Source organism: Lutra lutra, chromosome 8, assembly GCF_902655055.1.
Source record: "Lutra lutra chromosome 8, mLutLut1.2, whole genome shotgun sequence".
In the NCBI taxonomy this organism is placed as follows: Eukaryota; Metazoa; Chordata; class Mammalia; order Carnivora; family Mustelidae; genus Lutra; species Lutra lutra.
Window position 1 is genome coordinate 67,021,387 of NC_062285.1, and position 17,942 is coordinate 67,039,328.

Below are 17,942 nucleotides of genomic sequence, written 5' to 3' on the forward strand. Positions count from 1 at the left end.
GCCATGCCAGAGGAGCCCAAGGGCTTTCGGGGTTCTAATCTGGTCTCTACCTCTCCTGAGACCTTTCACTGCTTGCTTCCTTCTGGGAGGAAAGATGCCCATCGGCCACGCTCTCAATGGGATTTGCGTCTCGTCGTTAACCTTCAGGCATCATCTGAAAGTTGATGTCATTGACATCAAAGAAGTGTCACGGACCAGGGAAATCGTTCCTTTTTCCATGTTTCTGAATTTCATCCCAACGCCATCAGCTCGCTTAGCACACCTCCTATCCAAGACTCTCCAAGGGGTCCTGACGTGAAATCCGGGACGACTGGTACACGGAAGCCATGCAAGACCTGGCCTTTCAATCACTTCTTGGTCTCGCCTGCTCTGAAGCCTGTGTCCCTTGTGCCTTTCTCTTCAGGGTCAAGAGAACGACAACGACAACAACAACAACAACAACCTCAAGAGCAAGCACAGAAGATGGGAAAACCTGCTGGAAACGGGTATACGTGCTATCACCAGCCGAGGTAACGAACGGGTCAGATGTCTGTTAGTCTGGACGCTATGGCACTAAGCAGCACTGTCTGAAACCAGTTGCTCAGGCGTCGAAGGGCTCCGTTGTTGGGAACTGGCTTTACCTGGTATGTGGCCAGGGCTGGTGGTGAAGGCGGGGCCCGCTCCAGTGCTGCCTAGGCTGCCAGCATTGAGGGTCGTGGAAACTGGACGTCCAGCAACACCTGAGAAAACCGTAGAATGGACTGCTCGTTACAAACACACTTGCCCTTTACTCCCAAAGGGGAATGTACCTCTCCCGCCAGTTCCCCGCAGAGAAAACGGAAGCGACTTTCTTCCAGCGACTCTCTTTCTGTCCACACTTCCCTAAGATGTTGTTCTAATATAACTTTCCTCCACTTTTGGTTATCATCCTTGCTACTTCCTTCTTGGGCTGGTTGTGGCATGCGTTTCACATCTCAAACTGGGTCATCTTAGGTCTTCCTCTACATATCTCCATGACCTTGCTTTCAAAGAAATGGAACCTTCTGCCCTCATCACACTATCCCTCAGGGATGCTAGGAACAATGATGAAATGACAGGACGGAGCTCATGGTACCCTTCTCCTGAAAACAGCTACGACACCAAAATATATCCTTAGACACAGGTGCCTTTTCTCTTATGCTAGTCTACCCTTTTATTTTTTTTAACCTGAGAAGTGTGATGCTACTGAGAACTGTCAGAGAGACGATATTCGTGTGAAGCGAGATGGAAGAAAGTCGAAGGGGAACCCCTACTTAAGCCCATCCCTCTAACCTGGTCCAAACCAAGTGAAATTTAAGTCTTAGGCAATAATATCTGAAAACCGTAGGCAAAGCTCCATCAATGGCTTGTTTGCCGGGTTTTCTCCAAAGCCATACTCTCATACAAATTCTATCACAAAAACCCAAAGTCCCACATCATTTTCACTTGGAGACTTTTTTCTCTTCTTTTATTTTCGCGGTCCCCCTAGAGGTTTTGGCATAACTGACTAACCTGTAGTGGAACGTTCAGTCTGGAGACCTCGAGCTGTTCCTGAGAAGAAAAAAAGAAATGAGGGGTCACTTGCGGACCAGTCGGTAAAGCCTCTGTGTTAAGGCTCTGCTCATGATCTCAGGGTTGCGGGATCAAACCCGGGGTTGGGCTGCGAGCTGGGTGTGCACACTGCTTCAGATGTTCTCTCCCCCTCTCCCTCTGCCCCTCTTGCTCGTTCACCACAAAAGGGAAAAAAAAAAAAAAAAAAAAACGAAAACCAAAAGAAAGAACAGAATTGGCCTCAAGAAAAGTAAGTGATTTCTGCAAGAGGGCTCTGGTCACTGACAAGGCTGGGACTGAAATCCAAGTCATCCAGTGCCTCGGACCATAACTCATAGGGCGTTTTCGGGTAATGCTGCCTCTGCGAATCATGAACCGCCTCTTGTAGTTTTTGTAGCACCCAGGCTTCCTAGCGATGGAAATGTCATACTTGAGACCAGAGAAACAGAGAAGAGAACATCACGTGAGTACTACCGTGTCCTTTTTCCTAGGCTTCACACCATCGCTATGATCCATGTGTGAAGTAGTACGAGAGCAGGTTGATGGGAGCATTCTCAAAGGTAGTGTTATGCTTGAATTGACAAGACTTGCCCAGTCCGGGCCAGGTACACTGCACCCCCACACCAAGACAGATCTCATCCTTTCCCACCGATCCCAAGCTCGCGGGACATGGAATGGACACGTCTTGCTCATCGGCGTGAGAGGGTCATATAGAAAGACTCTTTGACCCTGACCCCCAGAGACTCTCAGGACAATGATGCAGCAGGATAGACCATGATCCTCCCGACCATTTCGGTGCAGATTCCAGGTCCCTCGAGAAAGTTCACCTTTGGGCCATTTCAGTGATTCTCATCTGAGCTCCTTCCAATTGGACACAACAACCCTTCATTCAAGGCAGCATGTTCCCGTGGGACACAATCAACTCTTCTGCAAGATAGCCACATCTAAACGGGCTCTGATCCACACAGGGTGAAGGGGAACACAGTGGCTCAATACAGATGGTAGAGGACACATTGCAAATGTCTCTAGCGTAGGAGTGAGAAAACACACGTCTAGGGCTTTCCCGGTGATGGAGGGGGCTAACGAGGCAATGGCTTCCCCTTCTCCCTCTCCCTCTCCCTTTCTCTTTTAGTTGGGTGTTTTGCAGATGGGGATCGCAGGGACCCATCTTGAATCCGGGCCCTCAAGAGACTCGAAACCCATCAAGATTGGAGTACAAAGAATTTTCTAGCTACTACGAAAGCGTCGTGATCCCTCGAAGGATCCCTTTCGATTGTACGGAAACGAACACTATTTGGCCATTCTTGCTCTACACATTCTAGTGTTCTTCAATATAAATGCCGGCAAGGTCAGCTTCGGGAGGCTCCATAACGTGCTCCCTAACACACATGAAGTTTTGGACCACAGAGCTCGCTGTTGGGCAAGATATCACATCCAGAGAAAAATAGCCCCTAGCGGTGATGTGAAGCTAGCAAGTACTGTGCTTCCGCTATCTCCAAAGCCTCCAGCTCCTTGGCTAAAATCGAAACTCATGTACACGATGGATGATGCTCCCTCAAATGGTTAGTGGCCAGAGAGAGCCTTTGACTGAGCACTTCCTGGGTCTTACTCTAGGCGGCATTAGCACAGGGAGTCTGTCCGCAGGTCCCATAAGGGAGGGGTATGTCCTTCCCCCTCCACGAAGGAGAAAACTGATGTGGGAAGCACGCCAAGCCTTCAACTAGGGTCAGACAGCTGGGAAGGAGAACAGAAGGGATTCCACTTCTTTCCTTTTCAGCCTCGACAGCCTACCTAGCCTGATGCACTTAACTTCCCTGCCGTCATGGATGCTCTCTTAGAATAAACTCCTGCTGCCCACAGAATTCCTACCGAACCTCTAGCTGTGCCCGTCTGACACTCTAACTTTTGGAGAAGAGGCAAAATGCATTTGAAGACCTCACCTCCTGATGTCCCAGAATCCCCCCTGGGACTGAAAAAAGCCTTGGCCTCCGAAAGACATTCTCAACTCACTCCCACCTGCCTTTCAGTTGCTTGGGACTCCAGGGGTCTCACCGGCTGGTGAGCCCCTGCTCCCGCTCCAAACCGACACTAACTCTCTCCTAGGAGCTTCGGTGGAGCAGAACACACCGTGTTGTCCTCTGCTTTCAAAGCACTTTCCGCACAGGGCTTCGTGGAACGGCTTCACGCACGTCTTCCTGTGGGCACGTGGGCCTCAGCTCTCACTTGGAGCCAGATGGGCCAAGCATGACCCCATGCCCATCCGGACTCAGGCCAGATGCCCAGAGGCAGGAATCTGGGGATTCTGAGCACACGCCGCTCTGCTGTCCGTCACGTCTGCGCGGAGGCTCGAGAAACACTGCCGAGAAGAAGCCCACGCACACCAGGACAGAGGCCCCCGCAGGAGGACGGGCACTACCAACTGATTAGGAACCCCTCCCTCAGAAGCCAACGGCAGCTTCCCGCACGTCAGGAACAAGATGCTTTCCACCTTGGATTTCCATACCTGCTCTGTCTCCCACGGTTGTGCCTGGGCCAGCTGAATCTCCACTTGTCTTCTCACTCCCTGCGGCTGTTGTGAAGCCCTCTGTACCTTCTGGGATCCCTGGCACAACAACGGGGAAACGGTTTCACTTCTAGACAGGCAGGATTCTGCATATCCCCCTTCCCGGACGGGACAGAAATCAGCATTCCCACACAACCGCAGCTTTCAAGGACTCCTAGGGTGTCTGCAGCTACATAGCTAGTACCAGTCTCACATCACACACAGCTCAGTCGTGAGTTCACCCTCTGTCACGTTCAATGCCACCACATAGGTGCTAAGGGGCCAATCCTGACTTGTCTCATTTCCCTGCGCTTGGCGCTCCTGGGCTAGGTTCCATGGGCGTGCTGTGTTCTTTACCTCCTCTGATGGCTGCAGTCGGGCTGCCGGTTCCTCCTGAAAAGAGACAGCACACTCCACATTACCCTGGGCAGAAATCAGTGCATTTGCTCTGACAGAAGTCCTCCCCGGCAGGCGCTATTAGGGGCCCCACAGAAGAGACGGGGCTCAGGGGCCTGCTCCCCGTCACCCAGGTAGAGGGCAGCAGATCCCGGAGCCGAACCCTGCCAGCCTCACCCCGACTTTCGACTCTCGTGCTGTTCCTCAGGGCCCGTGTGCTGAGGGAGCCATGTTCTACGATTTCCAATCGGCCCTAGTGGGAGGCCCTCTTTGGGGGAAGGGCCGTACACGTCCAGAAAGGACATTTGACACAGCAAACCCAAAAAACCCTCAGCTTTTCCTCAACAGAGAGAAAAGCCCCGCGTCCAATGCTACTCCCTCTTAGCAGAGCATGGAGCAGGAGCGAACGATTCCGGGTGGCACTCCTTTGTGCACCAAACTCTGAGGAGCCCTGCTCCAAGCCCCTGTCCCTACGACCGCCTGGCTGCCACCAGACCTAGCTGAGGCCCTTGCCATCGTGCCCCGAGAATGCTAGCCCCGATCTGTGACCATAGACACTGAATGCTCAGTCCCCTCGCCCTTCGGCAAATTCCCGACTCTAACTGGAAGCAGAACGCTTGCGTACATTGGACCGCGGCAGATTCGATCCTTTACCCTACCAAAGGATCACGTGCTGGCCACGTTCTGCCCAGAAAGTATCTGCCACCTAAAGCTGACATCAGAAATCCTGCGAGGCGAACACAAATGTAGCTAAAGAATCGCTGGGCCATGGGTCCACAGATCAACACACAAAGACAAGGCCCACTGTGTGTACTAAGGATATGATGCCTCAGGGTCCGGGACGGACTTTTGGTTCATGCTGAAAGCGACCAGAACTCCTGAGGGATTTTCAGAAGTGGAGAGACAGGGTGTCAAGCTGAATTTTGGGAAGGCCCCCTGTGGTGGGGTATCGACGAAGGGCTCGTCGGGGGCACGCGGCCTGGAAAGCCTGGAAATGCTCTCAACTGTGACAGGCTTCGCGGCCTTCGACTGCTTGTTCCCACCTTTTGCTGGGCTCCTCTAGCACAGTGTCTGATTCTAGGCACGGGGGCCGGATCACTGGCATTTCTGCTAAGATCCCTGGGGAGGGGGGTGCTGTTGGTCTGGGAGCCATTCTTTGAACAGCTCCGGATTTTGAGGAAGATGAGCTACATTGGACAACTGCAGGTATTTGGTGGCAGGCGTGGACCACCTGAGCGAGGCCACGGGCAGATGGGACTGGGAGAAGAGCAAACTGGACTGCCGTTTGACGTGAACGACTCGCTCCCTACACGGCAGCGTGAACACGGCATTGTTTGCTTTGACTCCAAATCATGTCTACCTGTGGAACGGCCCTCACGTTTTTCTTCCTGAAACCCACGGTACGACAAATGCCGTCCGTGGCGCACAAGGACCAGCACGCTGTCGTTGGGTTCTCACGGATGCATGCCCTATCGCACAGATCCCACCACTGTGGAGCCATGCCAGAGGAGCCCAAGGGCTTTCGGGGTTCTAATCTGGTCTCTACCTCTCCTGAGACCTTTCACTGCTTGCTTCCTTCTGGGAGGAAAGATGCCCATCGGCCACGCTCTCAATGGGATTTGCGTCTCGTCGTTAACCTTCAGGCATCATCTGAAAGTTGATGTCATTGACATCAAAGAAGTGTCACGGACCAGGGAAATCGTTCCTTTTTCCATGTTTCTGAATTTCATCCCAACGCCATCAGCTCGCTTAGCACACCTCCTATCCAAGACTCTCCAAGGGGTCCTGACGTGAAATCCGGGACGACTGGTACACGGAAGCCATGCAAGACCTGGCCTTTCAATCACTTCTTGGTCTCGCCTGCTCTGAAGCCTGTGTCCCTTGTGCCTTTCTCTTCAGGGTCAAGAGAACGACAACGACAACAACAACAACAACAACCTCAAGAGCAAGCACAGAAGATGGGAAAACCTGCTGGAAACGGGTATACGTGCTATCACCAGCCGAGGTAACGAACGGGTCAGATGTCTGTTAGTCTGGACGCTATGGCACTAAGCAGCACTGTCTGAAACCAGTTGCTCAGGCGTCGAAGGGCTCCGTTGTTGGGAACTGGCTTTACCTGGTATGTGGCCAGGGCTGGTGGTGAAGGCGGGGCCCGCTCCAGTGCTGCCTAGGCTGCCAGCATTGAGGGTCGTGGAAACTGGACGTCCAGCAACACCTGAGAAAACCGTAGAATGGACTGCTCGTTACAAACACACTTGCCCTTTACTCCCAAAGGGGAATGTACCTCTCCCGCCAGTTCCCCGCAGAGAAAACGGAAGCGACTTTCTTCCAGCGACTCTCTTTCTGTCCACACTTCCCTAAGATGTTGTTCTAATATAACTTTCCTCCACTTTTGGTTATCATCCTTGCTACTTCCTTCTTGGGCTGGTTGTGGCATGCGTTTCACATCTCAAACTGGGTCATCTTAGGTCTTCCTCTACATATCTCCATGACCTTGCTTTCAAAGAAATGGAACCTTCTGCCCTCATCACACTATCCCTCAGGGATGCTAGGAACAATGATGAAATGACAGGACGGAGCTCATGGTACCCTTCTCCTGAAAACAGCTACGACACCAAAATATATCCTTAGACACAGGTGCCTTTTCTCTTATGCTAGTCTACCCTTTTATTTTTTTTAACCTGAGAAGTGTGATGCTACTGAGAACTGTCAGAGAGACGATATTCGTGTGAAGCGAGATGGAAGAAAGTCGAAGGGGAACCCCTACTTAAGCCCATCCCTCTAACCTGGTCCAAACCAAGTGAAATTTAAGTCTTAGGCAATAATATCTGAAAACCGTAGGCAAAGCTCCATCAATGGCTTGTTTGCCGGGTTTTCTCCAAAGCCATACTCTCATACAAATTCTATCACAAAAACCCAAAGTCCCACATCATTTTCACTTGGAGACTTTTTTCTCTTCTTTTATTTTCGCGGTCCCCCTAGAGGTTTTGGCATAACTGACTAACCTGTAGTGGAACGTTCAGTCTGGAGACCTCGAGCTGTTCCTGAGAAGAAAAAAAGAAATGAGGGGTCACTTGCGGACCAGTCGGTAAAGCCTCTGTGTTAAGGCTCTGCTCATGATCTCAGGGTTGCGGGATCAAACCCGGGGTTGGGCTGCGAGCTGGGTGTGCACACTGCTTCAGATGTTCTCTCCCCCTCTCCCTCTGCCCCTCTTGCTCGTTCACCACAAAAGGGAAAAAAAAAAAAAAAAAAAACGAAAACCAAAAGAAAGAACAGAATTGGCCTCAAGAAAAGTAAGTGATTTCTGCAAGAGGGCTCTGGTCACTGACAAGGCTGGGACTGAAATCCAAGTCATCCAGTGCCTCGGACCATAACTCATAGGGCGTTTTCGGGTAATGCTGCCTCTGCGAATCATGAACCGCCTCTTGTAGTTTTTGTAGCACCCAGGCTTCCTAGCGATGGAAATGTCATACTTGAGACCAGAGAAACAGAGAAGAGAACATCACGTGAGTACTACCGTGTCCTTTTTCCTAGGCTTCACACCATCGCTATGATCCATGTGTGAAGTAGTACGAGAGCAGGTTGATGGGAGCATTCTCAAAGGTAGTGTTATGCTTGAATTGACAAGACTTGCCCAGTCCGGGCCAGGTACACTGCACCCCCACACCAAGACAGATCTCATCCTTTCCCACCGATCCCAAGCTCGCGGGACATGGAATGGACACGTCTTGCTCATCGGCGTGAGAGGGTCATATAGAAAGACTCTTTGACCCTGACCCCCAGAGACTCTCAGGACAATGATGCAGCAGGATAGACCATGATCCTCCCGACCATTTCGGTGCAGATTCCAGGTCCCTCGAGAAAGTTCACCTTTGGGCCATTTCAGTGATTCTCATCTGAGCTCCTTCCAATTGGACACAACAACCCTTCATTCAAGGCAGCATGTTCCCGTGGGACACAATCAACTCTTCTGCAAGATAGCCACATCTAAACGGGCTCTGATCCACACAGGGTGAAGGGGAACACAGTGGCTCAATACAGATGGTAGAGGACACATTGCAAATGTCTCTAGCGTAGGAGTGAGAAAACACACGTCTAGGGCTTTCCCGGTGATGGAGGGGGCTAACGAGGCAATGGCTTCCCCTTCTCCCTCTCCCTCTCCCTTTCTCTTTTAGTTGGGTGTTTTGCAGATGGGGATCGCAGGGACCCATCTTGAATCCGGGCCCTCAAGAGACTCGAAACCCATCAAGATTGGAGTACAAAGAATTTTCTAGCTACTACGAAAGCGTCGTGATCCCTCGAAGGATCCCTTTCGATTGTACGGAAACGAACACTATTTGGCCATTCTTGCTCTACACATTCTAGTGTTCTTCAATATAAATGCCGGCAAGGTCAGCTTCGGGAGGCTCCATAACGTGCTCCCTAACACACATGAAGTTTTGGACCACAGAGCTCGCTGTTGGGCAAGATATCACATCCAGAGAAAAATAGCCCCTAGCGGTGATGTGAAGCTAGCAAGTACTGTGCTTCCGCTATCTCCAAAGCCTCCAGCTCCTTGGCTAAAATCGAAACTCATGTACACGATGGATGATGCTCCCTCAAATGGTTAGTGGCCAGAGAGAGCCTTTGACTGAGCACTTCCTGGGTCTTACTCTAGGCGGCATTAGCACAGGGAGTCTGTCCGCAGGTCCCATAAGGGAGGGGTATGTCCTTCCCCCTCCACGAAGGAGAAAACTGATGTGGGAAGCACGCCAAGCCTTCAACTAGGGTCAGACAGCTGGGAAGGAGAACAGAAGGGATTCCACTTCTTTCCTTTTCAGCCTCGACAGCCTACCTAGCCTGATGCACTTAACTTCCCTGCCGTCATGGATGCTCTCTTAGAATAAACTCCTGCTGCCCACAGAATTCCTACCGAACCTCTAGCTGTGCCCGTCTGACACTCTAACTTTTGGAGAAGAGGCAAAATGCATTTGAAGACCTCACCTCCTGATGTCCCAGAATCCCCCCTGGGACTGAAAAAAGCCTTGGCCTCCGAAAGACATTCTCAACTCACTCCCACCTGCCTTTCAGTTGCTTGGGACTCCAGGGGTCTCACCGGCTGGTGAGCCCCTGCTCCCGCTCCAAACCGACACTAACTCTCTCCTAGGAGCTTCGGTGGAGCAGAACACACCGTGTTGTCCTCTGCTTTCAAAGCACTTTCCGCACAGGGCTTCGTGGAACGGCTTCACGCACGTCTTCCTGTGGGCACGTGGGCCTCAGCTCTCACTTGGAGCCAGATGGGCCAAGCATGACCCCATGCCCATCCGGACTCAGGCCAGATGCCCAGAGGCAGGAATCTGGGGATTCTGAGCACACGCCGCTCTGCTGTCCGTCACGTCTGCGCGGAGGCTCGAGAAACACTGCCGAGAAGAAGCCCACGCACACCAGGACAGAGGCCCCCGCAGGAGGACGGGCACTACCAACTGATTAGGAACCCCTCCCTCAGAAGCCAACGGCAGCTTCCCGCACGTCAGGAACAAGATGCTTTCCACCTTGGATTTCCATACCTGCTCTGTCTCCCACGGTTGTGCCTGGGCCAGCTGAATCTCCACTTGTCTTCTCACTCCCTGCGGCTGTTGTGAAGCCCTCTGTACCTTCTGGGATCCCTGGCACAACAACGGGGAAACGGTTTCACTTCTAGACAGGCAGGATTCTGCATATCCCCCTTCCCGGACGGGACAGAAATCAGCATTCCCACACAACCGCAGCTTTCAAGGACTCCTAGGGTGTCTGCAGCTACATAGCTAGTACCAGTCTCACATCACACACAGCTCAGTCGTGAGTTCACCCTCTGTCACGTTCAATGCCACCACATAGGTGCTAAGGGGCCAATCCTGACTTGTCTCATTTCCCTGCGCTTGGCGCTCCTGGGCTAGGTTCCATGGGCGTGCTGTGTTCTTTACCTCCTCTGATGGCTGCAGTCGGGCTGCCGGTTCCTCCTGAAAAGAGACAGCACACTCCACATTACCCTGGGCAGAAATCAGTGCATTTGCTCTGACAGAAGTCCTCCCCGGCAGGCGCTATTAGGGGCCCCACAGAAGAGACGGGGCTCAGGGGCCTGCTCCCCGTCACCCAGGTAGAGGGCAGCAGATCCCGGAGCCGAACCCTGCCAGCCTCACCCCGACTTTCGACTCTCGTGCTGTTCCTCAGGGCCCGTGTGCTGAGGGAGCCATGTTCTACGATTTCCAATCGGCCCTAGTGGGAGGCCCTCTTTGGGGGAAGGGCCGTACACGTCCAGAAAGGACATTTGACACAGCAAACCCAAAAAACCCTCAGCTTTTCCTCAACAGAGAGAAAAGCCCCGCGTCCAATGCTACTCCCTCTTAGCAGAGCATGGAGCAGGAGCGAACGATTCCGGGTGGCACTCCTTTGTGCACCAAACTCTGAGGAGCCCTGCTCCAAGCCCCTGTCCCTACGACCGCCTGGCTGCCACCAGACCTAGCTGAGGCCCTTGCCATCGTGCCCCGAGAATGCTAGCCCCGATCTGTGACCATAGACACTGAATGCTCAGTCCCCTCGCCCTTCGGCAAATTCCCGACTCTAACTGGAAGCAGAACGCTTGCGTACATTGGACCGCGGCAGATTCGATCCTTTACCCTACCAAAGGATCACGTGCTGGCCACGTTCTGCCCAGAAAGTATCTGCCACCTAAAGCTGACATCAGAAATCCTGCGAGGCGAACACAAATGTAGCTAAAGAATCGCTGGGCCATGGGTCCACAGATCAACACACAAAGACAAGGCCCACTGTGTGTACTAAGGATATGATGCCTCAGGGTCCGGGACGGACTTTTGGTTCATGCTGAAAGCGACCAGAACTCCTGAGGGATTTTCAGAAGTGGAGAGACAGGGTGTCAAGCTGAATTTTGGGAAGGCCCCCTGTGGTGGGGTATCGACGAAGGGCTCGTCGGGGGCACGCGGCCTGGAAAGCCTGGAAATGCTCTCAACTGTGACAGGCTTCGCGGCCTTCGACTGCTTGTTCCCACCTTTTGCTGGGCTCCTCTAGCACAGTGTCTGATTCTAGGCACGGGGGCCGGATCACTGGCATTTCTGCTAAGATCCCTGGGGAGGGGGGTGCTGTTGGTCTGGGAGCCATTCTTTGAACAGCTCCGGATTTTGAGGAAGATGAGCTACATTGGACAACTGCAGGTATTTGGTGGCAGGCGTGGACCACCTGAGCGAGGCCACGGGCAGATGGGACTGGGAGAAGAGCAAACTGGACTGCCGTTTGACGTGAACGACTCGCTCCCTACACGGCAGCGTGAACACGGCATTGTTTGCTTTGACTCCAAATCATGTCTACCTGTGGAACGGCCCTCACGTTTTTCTTCCTGAAACCCACGGTACGACAAATGCCGTCCGTGGCGCACAAGGACCAGCACGCTGTCGTTGGGTTCTCACGGATGCATGCCCTATCGCACAGATCCCACCACTGTGGAGCCATGCCAGAGGAGCCCAAGGGCTTTCGGGGTTCTAATCTGGTCTCTACCTCTCCTGAGACCTTTCACTGCTTGCTTCCTTCTGGGAGGAAAGATGCCCATCGGCCACGCTCTCAATGGGATTTGCGTCTCGTCGTTAACCTTCAGGCATCATCTGAAAGTTGATGTCATTGACATCAAAGAAGTGTCACGGACCAGGGAAATCGTTCCTTTTTCCATGTTTCTGAATTTCATCCCAACGCCATCAGCTCGCTTAGCACACCTCCTATCCAAGACTCTCCAAGGGGTCCTGACGTGAAATCCGGGACGACTGGTACACGGAAGCCATGCAAGACCTGGCCTTTCAATCACTTCTTGGTCTCGCCTGCTCTGAAGCCTGTGTCCCTTGTGCCTTTCTCTTCAGGGTCAAGAGAACGACAACGACAACAACAACAACAACAACCTCAAGAGCAAGCACAGAAGATGGGAAAACCTGCTGGAAACGGGTATACGTGCTATCACCAGCCGAGGTAACGAACGGGTCAGATGTCTGTTAGTCTGGACGCTATGGCACTAAGCAGCACTGTCTGAAACCAGTTGCTCAGGCGTCGAAGGGCTCCGTTGTTGGGAACTGGCTTTACCTGGTATGTGGCCAGGGCTGGTGGTGAAGGCGGGGCCCGCTCCAGTGCTGCCTAGGCTGCCAGCATTGAGGGTCGTGGAAACTGGACGTCCAGCAACACCTGAGAAAACCGTAGAATGGACTGCTCGTTACAAACACACTTGCCCTTTACTCCCAAAGGGGAATGTACCTCTCCCGCCAGTTCCCCGCAGAGAAAACGGAAGCGACTTTCTTCCAGCGACTCTCTTTCTGTCCACACTTCCCTAAGATGTTGTTCTAATATAACTTTCCTCCACTTTTGGTTATCATCCTTGCTACTTCCTTCTTGGGCTGGTTGTGGCATGCGTTTCACATCTCAAACTGGGTCATCTTAGGTCTTCCTCTACATATCTCCATGACCTTGCTTTCAAAGAAATGGAACCTTCTGCCCTCATCACACTATCCCTCAGGGATGCTAGGAACAATGATGAAATGACAGGACGGAGCTCATGGTACCCTTCTCCTGAAAACAGCTACGACACCAAAATATATCCTTAGACACAGGTGCCTTTTCTCTTATGCTAGTCTACCCTTTTATTTTTTTTAACCTGAGAAGTGTGATGCTACTGAGAACTGTCAGAGAGACGATATTCGTGTGAAGCGAGATGGAAGAAAGTCGAAGGGGAACCCCTACTTAAGCCCATCCCTCTAACCTGGTCCAAACCAAGTGAAATTTAAGTCTTAGGCAATAATATCTGAAAACCGTAGGCAAAGCTCCATCAATGGCTTGTTTGCCGGGTTTTCTCCAAAGCCATACTCTCATACAAATTCTATCACAAAAACCCAAAGTCCCACATCATTTTCACTTGGAGACTTTTTTCTCTTCTTTTATTTTCGCGGTCCCCCTAGAGGTTTTGGCATAACTGACTAACCTGTAGTGGAACGTTCAGTCTGGAGACCTCGAGCTGTTCCTGAGAAGAAAAAAAGAAATGAGGGGTCACTTGCGGACCAGTCGGTAAAGCCTCTGTGTTAAGGCTCTGCTCATGATCTCAGGGTTGCGGGATCAAACCCGGGGTTGGGCTGCGAGCTGGGTGTGCACACTGCTTCAGATGTTCTCTCCCCCTCTCCCTCTGCCCCTCTTGCTCGTTCACCACAAAAGGGAAAAAAAAAAAAAAAAAAAAACGAAAACCAAAAGAAAGAACAGAATTGGCCTCAAGAAAAGTAAGTGATTTCTGCAAGAGGGCTCTGGTCACTGACAAGGCTGGGACTGAAATCCAAGTCATCCAGTGCCTCGGACCATAACTCATAGGGCGTTTTCGGGTAATGCTGCCTCTGCGAATCATGAACCGCCTCTTGTAGTTTTTGTAGCACCCAGGCTTCCTAGCGATGGAAATGTCATACTTGAGACCAGAGAAACAGAGAAGAGAACATCACGTGAGTACTACCGTGTCCTTTTTCCTAGGCTTCACACCATCGCTATGATCCATGTGTGAAGTAGTACGAGAGCAGGTTGATGGGAGCATTCTCAAAGGTAGTGTTATGCTTGAATTGACAAGACTTGCCCAGTCCGGGCCAGGTACACTGCACCCCCACACCAAGACAGATCTCATCCTTTCCCACCGATCCCAAGCTCGCGGGACATGGAATGGACACGTCTTGCTCATCGGCGTGAGAGGGTCATATAGAAAGACTCTTTGACCCTGACCCCCAGAGACTCTCAGGACAATGATGCAGCAGGATAGACCATGATCCTCCCGACCATTTCGGTGCAGATTCCAGGTCCCTCGAGAAAGTTCACCTTTGGGCCATTTCAGTGATTCTCATCTGAGCTCCTTCCAATTGGACACAACAACCCTTCATTCAAGGCAGCATGTTCCCGTGGGACACAATCAACTCTTCTGCAAGATAGCCACATCTAAACGGGCTCTGATCCACACAGGGTGAAGGGGAACACAGTGGCTCAATACAGATGGTAGAGGACACATTGCAAATGTCTCTAGCGTAGGAGTGAGAAAACACACGTCTAGGGCTTTCCCGGTGATGGAGGGGGCTAACGAGGCAATGGCTTCCCCTTCTCCCTCTCCCTCTCCCTTTCTCTTTTAGTTGGGTGTTTTGCAGATGGGGATCGCAGGGACCCATCTTGAATCCGGGCCCTCAAGAGACTCGAAACCCATCAAGATTGGAGTACAAAGAATTTTCTAGCTACTACGAAAGCGTCGTGATCCCTCGAAGGATCCCTTTCGATTGTACGGAAACGAACACTATTTGGCCATTCTTGCTCTACACATTCTAGTGTTCTTCAATATAAATGCCGGCAAGGTCAGCTTCGGGAGGCTCCATAACGTGCTCCCTAACACACATGAAGTTTTGGACCACAGAGCTCGCTGTTGGGCAAGATATCACATCCAGAGAAAAATAGCCCCTAGCGGTGATGTGAAGCTAGCAAGTACTGTGCTTCCGCTATCTCCAAAGCCTCCAGCTCCTTGGCTAAAATCGAAACTCATGTACACGATGGATGATGCTCCCTCAAATGGTTAGTGGCCAGAGAGAGCCTTTGACTGAGCACTTCCTGGGTCTTACTCTAGGCGGCATTAGCACAGGGAGTCTGTCCGCAGGTCCCATAAGGGAGGGGTATGTCCTTCCCCCTCCACGAAGGAGAAAACTGATGTGGGAAGCACGCCAAGCCTTCAACTAGGGTCAGACAGCTGGGAAGGAGAACAGAAGGGATTCCACTTCTTTCCTTTTCAGCCTCGACAGCCTACCTAGCCTGATGCACTTAACTTCCCTGCCGTCATGGATGCTCTCTTAGAATAAACTCCTGCTGCCCACAGAATTCCTACCGAACCTCTAGCTGTGCCCGTCTGACACTCTAACTTTTGGAGAAGAGGCAAAATGCATTTGAAGACCTCACCTCCTGATGTCCCAGAATCCCCCCTGGGACTGAAAAAAGCCTTGGCCTCCGAAAGACATTCTCAACTCACTCCCACCTGCCTTTCAGTTGCTTGGGACTCCAGGGGTCTCACCGGCTGGTGAGCCCCTGCTCCCGCTCCAAACCGACACTAACTCTCTCCTAGGAGCTTCGGTGGAGCAGAACACACCGTGTTGTCCTCTGCTTTCAAAGCACTTTCCGCACAGGGCTTCGTGGAACGGCTTCACGCACGTCTTCCTGTGGGCACGTGGGCCTCAGCTCTCACTTGGAGCCAGATGGGCCAAGCATGACCCCATGCCCATCCGGACTCAGGCCAGATGCCCAGAGGCAGGAATCTGGGGATTCTGAGCACACGCCGCTCTGCTGTCCGTCACGTCTGCGCGGAGGCTCGAGAAACACTGCCGAGAAGAAGCCCACGCACACCAGGACAGAGGCCCCCGCAGGAGGACGGGCACTACCAACTGATTAGGAACCCCTCCCTCAGAAGCCAACGGCAGCTTCCCGCACGTCAGGAACAAGATGCTTTCCACCTTGGATTTCCATACCTGCTCTGTCTCCCACGGTTGTGCCTGGGCCAGCTGAATCTCCACTTGTCTTCTCACTCCCTGCGGCTGTTGTGAAGCCCTCTGTACCTTCTGGGATCCCTGGCACAACAACGGGGAAACGGTTTCACTTCTAGACAGGCAGGATTCTGCATATCCCCCTTCCCGGACGGGACAGAAATCAGCATTCCCACACAACCGCAGCTTTCAAGGACTCCTAGGGTGTCTGCAGCTACATAGCTAGTACCAGTCTCACATCACACACAGCTCAGTCGTGAGTTCACCCTCTGTCACGTTCAATGCCACCACATAGGTGCTAAGGGGCCAATCCTGACTTGTCTCATTTCCCTGCGCTTGGCGCTCCTGGGCTAGGTTCCATGGGCGTGCTGTGTTCTTTACCTCCTCTGGTGGCTGCAGTCGGGCTGCCGGTTCCTCCTGAAAAGAGACAGCACACTCCACGTTACCCTGGGCAGAAATCAGTGCATTTGCTCTGACAGAAGTCCTCCCCGGCAGGCGCTATTAGGGGCCCCACGGAAGCAGACGGGCTCAGGGGCCTGCTCCCCGTTTGGTAGCCCAGTTTCATATTGATGAATTCTGAAATGTACTACTGATAATGTCTTGATAATTACTGTTTCTATGTTTGGGAATACCTGACTAAATTTATTTAAAGCACACAATTTGTGGCACAGTTGTACTAATATAATGGGTTTGAATTTTTCTTGTATCTCAATCGGAGAAAAATCTCAGAGAGCCTTAGTGATCTGTGTCTTTCAATAATCATTTTATTAGAATAAGTTTTTGTTTTTGTGAATAATTTTGAAGGGAGATTCAATGCTGATTTCTCTTAGAAAATTCCTTTTTCTTCTTATTGTGTGAATCTGGAGAAATTATTTAAACTCTTTCATCTCTTTTTCTGTTATATATTGAAGTTTGAGAAGGGTTCCCAAGAATAATATTACTCAGTGAGAGGATTGTTTAGTTTTATTTTAATATTGAATATCAAAAATGTATGTAATGACTCAAATGCAATAAACCCTTCATAGAAGCTATTACCTCTATCTCATAATGTAGTACTAATATGGCATATTACTAAATTATTAATTATATATTATAGAACATGAAATAGCTACTGGAAGTTCAGTGAAATAAATAGAACACTATTCTGTAAGGCTAAGCATAAAATTTCCTAAATAAAACTTCATGTTCGGGGCAGAGGAATCATCTGGGTAATCTTCTTAAAATTCAACTGCACATTAACTTTAGGATTTTTAAAATACTATGGTGGAGATAATTTGTGAGATTTTTGTCGTTTTTTATGGTTAATTAAAAATTTTACATCTTAAATGTCATTAGTTGGTCACAAAACCTCCTTAGGTAATCTACTCATGACCTTCAGTTTTACATAAACATTTTGTTTGCTATACTGCAAAGTGTTGGCAATATAAAATTGCCAAATATTATGTTCAAAACTGAATTCTTGGGGAAAGAAAAGCAATGAAAGGAATTCTATGTATTAACTGGAAAAAAATCATACCACTTTTCTTAGTTCTGTGTGTCTAGTGTGATAGAGGATACAGATGACATTTTTACCTTAAAATAGTTACCAAAATTTGTTGTGTTTCATGTGTAACTGCAAAATTTATCAAATCAACAGTCAAGAGTAGTTTTATTTCTTTAAATTAAACCACAAGGAATGCAAGCTAGTGCTGCCACTTTGAAAAACTCATGGAGGAAAATAGCTAGGTATTTACCCTAAAGATATAAATGCAGTGATCTGAAGGGGAGCGTGTACTTGAATGTTTATAGCAGCAATATCCACCACAGCCAAACTGTGGAAAGAACCTAGATGTCCATCCAATAGATGAATGGATAAAGAAGATGTGGGGTATATATACAATGGAATACTAAGCAGCCATCACAAAAAAAAATGA

At 50.7% G+C, this 17,942-nt stretch overlaps 1 protein-coding gene across 12 annotated transcripts in view; it reads right to left on the reverse strand.

Annotated features, from left to right (window-relative positions):
* Positions 1-17,942, reverse strand: part of LOC125107801 (mucin-19-like) — a 103,113-nt gene that overhangs the window by 28,164 nt on the left and 57,007 nt on the right. For 9 of the 12 annotated variants that reach the window (XM_047743229.1, XM_047743225.1, XM_047743224.1 and 6 more), the window contains 12 exons: positions 16,411-16,446; positions 16,015-16,113; positions 13,473-13,511; positions 12,584-12,682; positions 10,429-10,464; positions 10,033-10,131; positions 7,492-7,530; positions 6,603-6,701; positions 4,448-4,483; positions 4,052-4,150; positions 1,510-1,548; positions 621-719 (listed from right to left, as the gene is read on the reverse strand). In XM_047743229.1, coding sequence (XP_047599185.1) covers positions 621-719; positions 1,510-1,548; positions 4,052-4,150; positions 4,448-4,483; positions 6,603-6,701; positions 7,492-7,530; positions 10,033-10,131; positions 10,429-10,464; positions 12,584-12,682; positions 13,473-13,511; positions 16,015-16,113; positions 16,411-16,446 — 819 coding nt within the window. The remainder of the gene's footprint in view (positions 1-620; positions 720-1,509; positions 1,549-4,051; positions 4,151-4,447; positions 4,484-6,602; positions 6,702-7,491; positions 7,531-10,032; positions 10,132-10,428; positions 10,465-12,583; positions 12,683-13,472; positions 13,512-16,014; positions 16,114-16,410; positions 16,447-17,942) is intronic. The other 3 variants (XM_047743234.1, XM_047743233.1, XM_047743232.1) reach the window with 3 other exon arrangements.